We start from the raw sequence: 9,733 nt of genomic DNA on the forward strand, positions 1-9,733 counted from the left end.
CGCCAACGCTCAAATCCGGACCACACTGTTTAATTGAAAAAAGAAAAAAAAAAGAAAGGGTTTTAGTCCGCCTCTTCACTTACGGAAAGACTAAGTTTAATTATAAATAAAGTAAAGTAAGCAAACAGCGCTTGATCGGCCATGACTGACGTCAACTCAGCAAACCACGAGAAGCTGGAATGTGAGCCGTTTTCCACTCCTCCCCGACTGCAAGCGGCTACTCTCGCCAGTCGTTTCATGCAGCCGCAGTCCATGTCGAACGCACCTAGTTTTTCTTTGTCATCATGTTTGCATCACTCTGAAAAAACATCTACGCTTTGCTCCTTCACTCTTACATCCAATCAAAGTAGCTTTTTTTGCTGCTTGGCTACAAACATCGCGATAACGATTTCTCCTTGGTGCAAGAGAGGGTCAGCTGATCATTTCGTCACTGGCAGTAGCTACCGACGCGTGTAGTTGAGCAAGACAGTAGTTAACACAAAAAATAAGCAACAGTGTAAGAAACGGAATCTATCACCAGTGAAGTGGCAACTAATTTTAACGTCGACAAGTTCCAGGTAAATAAGCTGTACATTTCTGCAAACACATTAAGTAATTCAACTATAGTTTGCTCGCTGTCTTAGACTTACTAGCTAACTGTCAGAACATTCCAGACAGCTTTGCTTGCGTCGTTAGCTTGATAGCATTAGTAGCTATCGAGCAAGACACTCGCTAGCTTTATAGTCAGTAATTTGTGCTGCCATTTAACACACAAGTCTACATTTACGTTATTTAGTGTGCCTCTCTTTTAAAAAGCGTTTCCCCCCAAATAATAAATAAGGTGAAGATCAAACCCCCATAATCATTTACACTTCCTGGATTTCTCATACTAGCCGTCCAAGCTAGCTAGCTTGCACTGTCATGTGGTTAGCTAACGTTAGCTTATGTTTAGAAGCTAACTCGCTAACTAACGCACTCAGGCTATTTTCTGAAATAAATACGTTTAGTTGTACACGACATGGTTATCTATGATACAGCCTTACATAACATTGATTGCTTGAAACAGTGCATGCACCACACAGTTTGAGAGGTATGTGTTTACACCGGTTCAATGAGCTAGTAGCTACTTAATAGCTTGTTAGATATCTAGTTGGCTATGCATCTTTCAAAAGCTTAAAATAGGTGTCATCATGAAATAGTTGCAGCTAGCTTTTTTATATTTAAATACACATTCAGTAAAGAGACGTATTGCAAAGAAATGCTGCCTTGCTTCGTCTGATACGATGAGCATGCTAGCCACTGGAGCAAAGTTCGTTCAATTAGTCATTCAATGAATTCAGTAAGGTAGGACTAACAAGGTTATTCTATAAACCACGGTTCCTTTTTCATGTTGGGCAACCAGAGTTTAACGTCAAGATGGCTGACACGGAGCAAACGACCCCCCCTCCTCAACTAGGACCAGTAGTGAGTATTAGTCAATACATGACAGCCATTATCGTAAATAACAATTATAAACTTTGTTGACAACGTTTTCTTTTTTTTTTTAAAGCAATACATGTTGGCGAACAAGTTGGAGACAGCGATGTGGCTGTCACGGGTCTTCACAGTGTACTGTTCTATCATGTTCATCCTGCCACTTCTAGGGTAAGTAACCCGAACACTGCCTGAGTGCAAATATTGTTAGTATCACTCACATCATTATCCGCTGATTCAGAGGTTATGGAAATTACACTTGATTAGACTTAGTCTGTAAGCAAGTGACACCAATTAACAAGCAAAACGAATAACAAAACAATCAATTTCTACTATTAACCATCTGGTAACAGACATGCATTTGCAAGTGCACAAAACTTGCAAAACACTTTGTACACATTTCAAAGCACTTCAAAATGTAATACCAAAGACTACACTGTAAGAATATTTACATTTCATCCATTTTACCGGATGCTTGTATCCAAAGCTACGTTCAAAAATTGCTCATACAAAGTAGAGCATATGGTCTCTGCCTGTGTCTTGTGGGCCTGGCTGATGTGTGCGTCTTCCTTCCTGATCTCCAGGCCTCAGGCAGCAGCTAACTTCTACCAGCGTGCCCTGCTGGCCAACGCCCTGACCAGCGCCCTGCGGCTGCACCAGAGGCTTCCGCACTTCCAGCTCAGCAGAGCCTTCCTGGCCCAGGCCCTCCAGGAGGACAGCTGTCACTACCTGCTGTACTCCCTCATCCTGGTCAACTCCTACCCCATCACCAGTATCCTTTCAGTCCATACACACACCTGGATTGAGAGGAAATAGGAATTATTTGGGGGAGTAGGTTCTGAAATGTGGATGTTTTTTTGTTTTTTTTTTACTGATGGAGGATGTGGTTGTTAATTTGGTTTTCTGTATAAATGCACCCCTACACCCCTGGAATTATTCATACAACCTTGTTTGTTTGTAAAGGCACAAAGCTCTCCATGAATCCCCCACAACGGCTTTGGGGAGTGTTTTAGACTGTGATGCAAACAGGTTTACTTGTTGATACTGTAAACACGTAGTAAATTGTTCAGTGCATAATTTTCATTGTGTCAAATTGAATTCCAAGATATTTCCGTTTTGTTTCTTAACTGCCGTCTTCAGTGAGCATATTCCCTGTCTTCCTCTTCTCCCTGCTCCATGCAACCACGTATACAAAGAAGGTTCTAGATGTAAGGATGCATGATCACAAAGTCCAAACACAGCTAAGTGATTGATATTGATAGGCTCCCAGTTTCTTGAATCCCAATTCATTCCTTCTTCCTAACGTCCATGTAGGCAATGGGCCCCAACAGCCTTGCCTTTGTGAGAAACTTCCTAGACAAGCTCACAGCGAACCAGCAGAACATCCTCAAGTTTACCGCCTGTAACGAGATATTCCTAATGCCAGCCACTGTATTCATGCTCCTGAGGTAATTGATTTTTGTTCATATTGACATGACTTAAAAAAATGTAAATGTTTCTCTGTAAACTGACTTCAGTCCAGAGTAAGCAGGTACGCTGAGATTACTTCCTAGTCACGTGTGTTTTGTTGACAGTGGCCAAGGCAGTTTGCTGCAACCCTTCATCTACTACCGGTTCCTCACCCTCCGTTACACCTCCAGAAGAAACCCCTACTGTCGGTAAGACTAGCCCTACGTATCTGCAGCGTTACTAGGTCAAGACACCACACTTGAAATCTTTAGAAACAGTCATGATCTCATCCGTGATGGCTCTATAGGACTACTATACCTCATGTCAAGTTTTGGATCCTGTTTGTTTTTTTTGTCCTTCCGTTAATCCCTCTTCCTGTGTTCGGCTGCTTGTTTTCCTCCTCCCAGCACCTTGTTCACCGAGCTACGGATTCTTATAGAACACCTCATCATGAAGCCCGTCTGCCCTGCCTTCTTCAGGAGAATGTGCCTCAACAGCATCGCCTTCATCAGCCGGCTCGCCCCTACGGGGGTGTGAGCTGGGTCTTCACCACCCGGGGCAGAGGCCAACTGGAGGGACCACCAAACAACAACAAAAACCTTTGAATGTTTCAGGTCCAGTTCGTCCCTGCAGCACAGTACATACACTGATGTAGAAGCCCTGCCTGCGATGGTCTGAACCTTGATCACATCGATATTAGGCTTTATGGAACTGCTGTCTCCTCCAGCCACACCCCCCTGCTCGTTGGAAAGTGCACCTGCTGACTTTCAGGATTGATCCCCTGATGGTAATAATGTTTTTGTTCATCGTGTATCATTTATTTATTCATGGCAAATACTTGTCCCCTCACAAAATGATAATATTAACCTTCTGAGATTAGGTAGGTGATGATACCAGTTGCAGTCATTGTTTTTTATAATCATTTTCTGTTTTTCAAAGTGACATGAATGAAGGATGGTTTGTGTGTGTGTAATTTCTATATCCACCAATTCCATTTTCTACTTTTTTTGTATGTGAAACGCATTGGCCTCCATGAGTTATTGTCTTAACATGGTTTACTTGGAATCTAAATGTGATATATAGATATTAATACTATTTAAAAGTGATGTAGAGAAAGGAACAGGGTCAAAATTAGCCACTGAAATTGATTATCCGTCATAGTTGATCCAAGTCAAGATAATAGAATTGGTTTGAATCAATCAGCTTCACCACTCAAGCGCTCCATGTACAACACATGTCAAACAGACATTGGAAAGAATACACCTAAAAGTTTAAAGGCAAGACCATAGGTGAATCCTAAACGTTTCCTGATCAAATTACATCAAATTTCCATTCAGTGTGACTGAGTTGTGGCTAGTGTAGATGTGGTTCATCGCATGCTCTGTTATGCCATGTAGATGTATTTATTATTTACCTGTAGGAAAAACGTTTGTGTAGATATGGAATAAAATGATCAATAACCTGAAATAAAATATTGTAGAAAAAGATGCATTGACTTCTGCCTCTTCACTGCGTACGAATAACATAACATGGGGCGGCCCAGTAGCTCAGACTGGATACGAGTGCCAACAAGGCTTATGTCTAACAGAGACCCAGCTTTCATGGCTGTGTGTTTTGGTGTGTGTTTTGAATAAAATGACCAAAGGGGTTAGCATGTGTGTTTTGGATAAAATGACCAAAGGGGTTAGCATGTGTGTTTTGGATGAAATGACCAAAGGGATCAGTATGTGTGTTTTGGGGTAAATGACCAAAGGGGTTAGCATGTGATTTGGAAGAAATTACCAAAGGGGTTAGCATGTATGTTTTGGATAAAATGACCAAAGGGGTTAGCATGTGTGTTTTGGATGAAATGACTAAAGGGGTTAGCATGTGTGTTTTGGATGAAATGACCAAAGGGGTAAGCATGTGTGTTAGGGATTAAATGACCAAAGGGGTTAGCATGTGTGTTTTGGATGAAATGACCAAAGGGATTAGCATGTGTGTTTTAATGACCAAGGGGCTAGCATGTGTGTTTTGGATGAAATGACCAAAGGGGTTAGCATGTGTGCTTTGGATGAAATGACTAAAAGGGTAAGCATGTGTGTTTTGGATGAAATGACCAAAGGGGTAAGCATGTGTGTTAGGGATTAAATGACCAAAGGGGTTAGCATGTGTGTTTTGGATGAAATGACCAAAGGGGTCAGCATGTGTGTTTTAATGACCAAGGGGCTAGCATGTGTGTTTTGGATGAAATGACCAAAGGGGTTTGCATGTGTGTTTTGGATGAAATTACCAAAGGGGTTAGCATGTGTGTTTTGGATGAAATGACCAAAGGGGTAAGCATGTGTGTTTTGGATGAAATGACCAAAGGGGTTAGCATGTGTGTTTTGGATGAAATGACCAAAGGGGTTAGCATGTGTGTTTTGGATGAAATGACCAAAGGGGTTAGCATGTGTGTTTTGGATGAAATGACCAAAGGGGTAAGCATGTGTGTTTTGGATGAAATGACCAAAGGGGTTAGCATGTGTGTTTTGGATGAAATGACCAAAGGGGTTAGCATGTGTGTTAGGGATTAAATGACCAAAGGGGTTAGCATGTGTGTTTTAATGACCAAGGGGCTAGCATGTGTGTTTTGGATGAAATGATCAAAGGGGTAAGCATGTGTGTTTTGGATGAAATGACCAAAGGGGTTAGCATGTGTGTTTTGGATGAAATGACCAAAGGGGTTAGCATGTGTGTTTTGGATGAAATGACCAAAGGGGTTAGCATGTGTGTTTTGGATGAAATGACCAAAGTGGTTAGCATGTGTGTTTTGGATGAAATGACCAAAGGGGTTAGCATGTGTGTTTTGGATGAAATGACCAAAGGGGTTAGCGTGTGTTTTGGATAAAATGACCAAAGGGGTTAGCATGTGTGTTTTGGATGAAATGACCAAAGGGGTTAGCATGTGTGTTTTGGATGAAATGACCAAAGGGGTAAGCATGTGTGTTTTGGCTGAAATGACCAAAGGGGTTAGCATGTGTGTTTTGGATGAAATGACCAAAGGGGTTAGCATGTGTGTTAGGGATTAAATGACCAAAGGGGTTAGCATGTGTGTTTTAATGACCAAGGGGCTAGCATGTGTGTTTTGGATGAAATGATCAAAGGGGTAAGCATGTGTGTTTTGGATGAAATGACCAAAGGGGTTAGCATGTGTGTTTTGGATGAAATGACCAAAGGGGTTAGCATGTGTGTTTTGGATGAAATGACCAAAGGGGTTAGCATGTGTGTTTTGGATGAAATGACCAAAGTGGTTAGCATGTGTGTTTTGGATGAAATGACCAAAGGGGTTAGCATGTGTGTTTTGGATGAAATGACCAAAGGGGTTAGCGTGTGTTTTGGATAAAATGACCAAAGGGGTTAGCATGTGTGTTTTGGGGTAAATGACCAAAGGGGTTAGCATGTGATTTGGATTAAATGACCAAAGGGGTTAGCATGTGTGTTTTGGATTAAATGACAAAAGGGGTTAATGAAATAAAATGATCAATTACCTGAAATAAAATATTTTAGAAAAAGATGCATTCACTTCTGCCTCTTCATTGCGTACAAATAACGTAACATGTTATAACATGTTACTTGAGCGGCGGCTCAAGAGCATATTGAGTCCACAACAGTAGCTCACTGGATACAAGTGCCACCAACAAGGCTGATGTCTTACAGAGGCCCAGCTTTCCTGGCTGTGTGTTTTGGTGTGTGTTTTGGATAAAATGACCAAAGGGTTAGCATGTGTGTTTTAATGACCAAGGGGCTAGCATGTGTGTTTTGGATGAAATGACCAAAGGGGTTACAGTGCGTGTCCACTGCAGCGACGCGAATCGCTTGCCATCGCTTGCCTTCCCACAGTTCACCACGCTCGGGGGCGTTTCAAACAGATTAATGTAGAATGTAGTTCTCTAAAGTCACTGTTGTAGTTGTCATGGCCAAGTGTGCAGACTTGGGTTTACGTAGTTGCAACATCGATCAAAATACAACTTGTTTACAAAATATAAAACTGTTTAATACTGTAGACATACACGTTGACATATGTAAAAAAAAACGTTTTACTCTATATTCCTCAATCTCTGCTAATCTGCCGATACGATAGGGAGTTTCAGCCCGGCTAGCTAACTAGTTAGGACAGAACGAAGTTACGTAATGTGACTAAACTGAATTTGAAAGTACAAGCACCCACAACTTCGGCAAACCTTGCGCCATGCATCGTTTTTTTGTATTAACATCTCTGTACGAATACAGATATGTATCGTACAGGACTGGGTAAGCAGCCACACAAACAATTAGTTTCTCCTCCAGTTTGAAACCTAGAAAGCTAGAAATGTTTACCATGGTTTCTACGTTACGAGAAACAAGAAAACACTCCGATTGGCCATCGCTAGCGAAAATCGCTCCTCATTAGCATAAAGTTGAGAAAATCTCAACTCGAATCGCTTGAATCGCGTCGCGTCGCTACCCACAATGCACCACGCAAGCGATTCGCCTGACTCCATAGAAAATGAATGGAAAACTTGTTGTCGCTCGCATCGCGTCGCTGCAGTGGACACGCACTGTTAGCATGTGTGTTTTGGATGAAATGACCAAAGGGGTTAGCATGTGTGTTTTTGATGAAATAACCAAAGGGGTCAGTATGTGTTTTTGATGAAATAACCAAAGAGGTTGGCATGTGTGTTTTGGATAAAATGACCAAAGGGGTTTGCATGTGTGTTTTGGATTAAATGACCAAAGTGCTTAGTGTGTGTGTTTTGGATAAAATGACCAAAGGGCTAGCATGTGTGTTTTGGATGAAATGACCAAAGGGGTTAGCATGTGTGTTTTGGATGAAATGACCAAAGGGGTTAGCATGTGTGTTTTGGATGAAATGACCAAAGGGGTTAGCATGTGTGTTTTGGATGAAATGACCAAAGGCGTTAGCATGTGTGTTTTGGGGTAAATGACCAAAGGGGTTAGCATGTGATTTGGATTAAATGACCAAAGGGGTTAGCATGTGTGTTTTGGATTAAATGACAAAAGGGGTTAATGAAATAAAATGATCAATTACCTGAAATAAAATATTTTAGAAAATGATGCATTCACTTCTGCCTCTTCATTGCGTACAAATAACGTAACATGTTATAACATGTTACTTGAGCGGCGGCTCAAGAGCATATTGAGTCCACAACAGTAGCTCACTGGATACAAGTGCCACCAACAAGGCTGATGTCTTACAGAGGCCCAGCTTTCCTGGCTGTGTGTTTTGGTGTGTGTTTTGGATAAAATGACCAAAGGGTTAGCATGTGTGTTTTAATGACCAAGGGGCTAGCATTTGGTTTTGGATGAAATTACCAAAGGGGCTAGTATGTGTGTTTTGGTGTAAATGACCAAAGAGGTTGGCATGTGTGTTTTGGGGTAAATGACCAAAGGGTTTTGCATGTGTGTTTTGGATGAAATGACCAAAGTGGTTAGCATGTGTGTTTTGGATAAAATGACCAAAGGGTTAGCATGTGTGTTTTGGATAAAATTACCAAAGGGGTTAGCATGTGTGTTTTGGATGAAATGACCAAAGTGGTTAGTGTGTGTGTTTTGGATAAAATGACCAAAGGGGTTAGCACGTGTGTTTTGGATAAAATGACCAAAGGGTTAGCATGTGTGTTTTGGATAAAATTACCAAAGGGGTTAGTATGTGTTTTTGATGAAATAACCAAAGGGGTCAGTATGTGTGTTTTGGGGTAAATGACCAAAGGGGTCAGTATGTGTGTTTTGGGGTAAATGACCAAGGGGGTTAGCATGTGTGTTTTGGGGTAAATGACCAAAGGGGCTAGTATGTGTGTTTTGGTGTAAATGACCAAAGAGGTTGGCATGTGTGTTTTGGATGAAATGACCAAAGGGGTTAGCATGTGTGTTTTAATGACCAAGGGGCTAGCATGTGTGTTTTGGATGAAATGATCAAAGGGGTAAGCATGTGTGTTTTGGATGAAATGACCAAAGGGGTTAGCATGTGTGTTTTGGATGAAATGACCAAAGGGGTTAGCATGTGTGTTTTGGATGAAATGACCAAAGGGGTTAGCATGTGTGTTTTGGATGAAATGACCAAAGTGGTTAGCATGTGTGTTTTGGATGAAATGACCAAAGGGGTTAGCATGTGTGTTTTGGATGAAATGACCAAAGGGGTTAGCGTGTGTTTTGGATAAAATGACCAAAGGGGTTAGCATGTGTGTTTTGGGGTAAATGACCAAAGGGGTTAGCATGTGATTTGGATTAAATGACCAAAGGGGTTAGCATGTGTGTTTTGGATTAAATGACAAAAGGGGTTAATGAAATAAAATGATCAATTACCTGAAATAAAATATTTTAGAAAAGATGCATTCACTTCTGCCTCTTCACTGCGTACAATAACGTAACATGTTATAACATGTTACTTGAGCGGCGGCTCAAGAGCATATTGAGTCCACAACAGTAGCTCACCGGATACGAGTGCCACCAACAAGGCTGATGTCTTACAGAGGCCCAGCTTTCCTGGCTGTGTGTTTTGGTGTGTGTTTTGGATAAAATGACCAAAGGGTTAGCATGTGTGTTTTAATGACCAAGGGGCTAGCATTTGGTTTTGGATGAAATGACCAAAGGGGCTAGTATGTGTGTTTTGGTGTAAATGACCAAAGAGGTTGGCATGTGTGTTTTGGGGTAAATGACCAAAGGGTTTTGCATGTGTGTTTTGGATGAAATGACCAAAGTGGTTAGTGTGTGTGTTTTGGATAAAATGACCAAAGGGTTAGCACGTGTGTTTTGGATAAAATGACCAAAGGGTTAGCATGTGTGTTTTGGATAAAATTACCAAAGGGGTCAG

At 41.4% G+C, this 9,733-nt stretch overlaps 1 protein-coding gene across 1 annotated transcript; it reads left to right on the top strand.

The window, feature by feature from the left end:
- The first annotated feature begins 421 nt into the window (after positions 1 to 421).
- On the top strand, positions 422 to 4,386 carry tmem33 (transmembrane protein 33). Its single transcript, XM_084690915.1, has 8 exons — positions 422 to 557; positions 1,382 to 1,443; positions 1,529 to 1,623; positions 2,037 to 2,224; positions 2,593 to 2,660; positions 2,767 to 2,900; positions 3,027 to 3,110; positions 3,309 to 4,386. Exons 2-8 carry the CDS (start codon positions 1,396 to 1,398, stop codon positions 3,436 to 3,438), a joined length of 747 nt encoding a protein of 248 aa, XP_084547041.1. The 5' UTR covers positions 422 to 557; positions 1,382 to 1,395; the 3' UTR covers positions 3,439 to 4,386.
- Positions 4,387 to 9,733: the final 5,347 nt, after the last annotated feature.

Source organism: Hypomesus nipponensis, chromosome 1 (genome assembly GCF_054491055.1).
Source record: "Hypomesus nipponensis isolate SF chromosome 1, ASM5449105v1, whole genome shotgun sequence".
NCBI lineage: Eukaryota > Metazoa > Chordata > Actinopteri > Osmeriformes > Osmeridae > Hypomesus > Hypomesus nipponensis.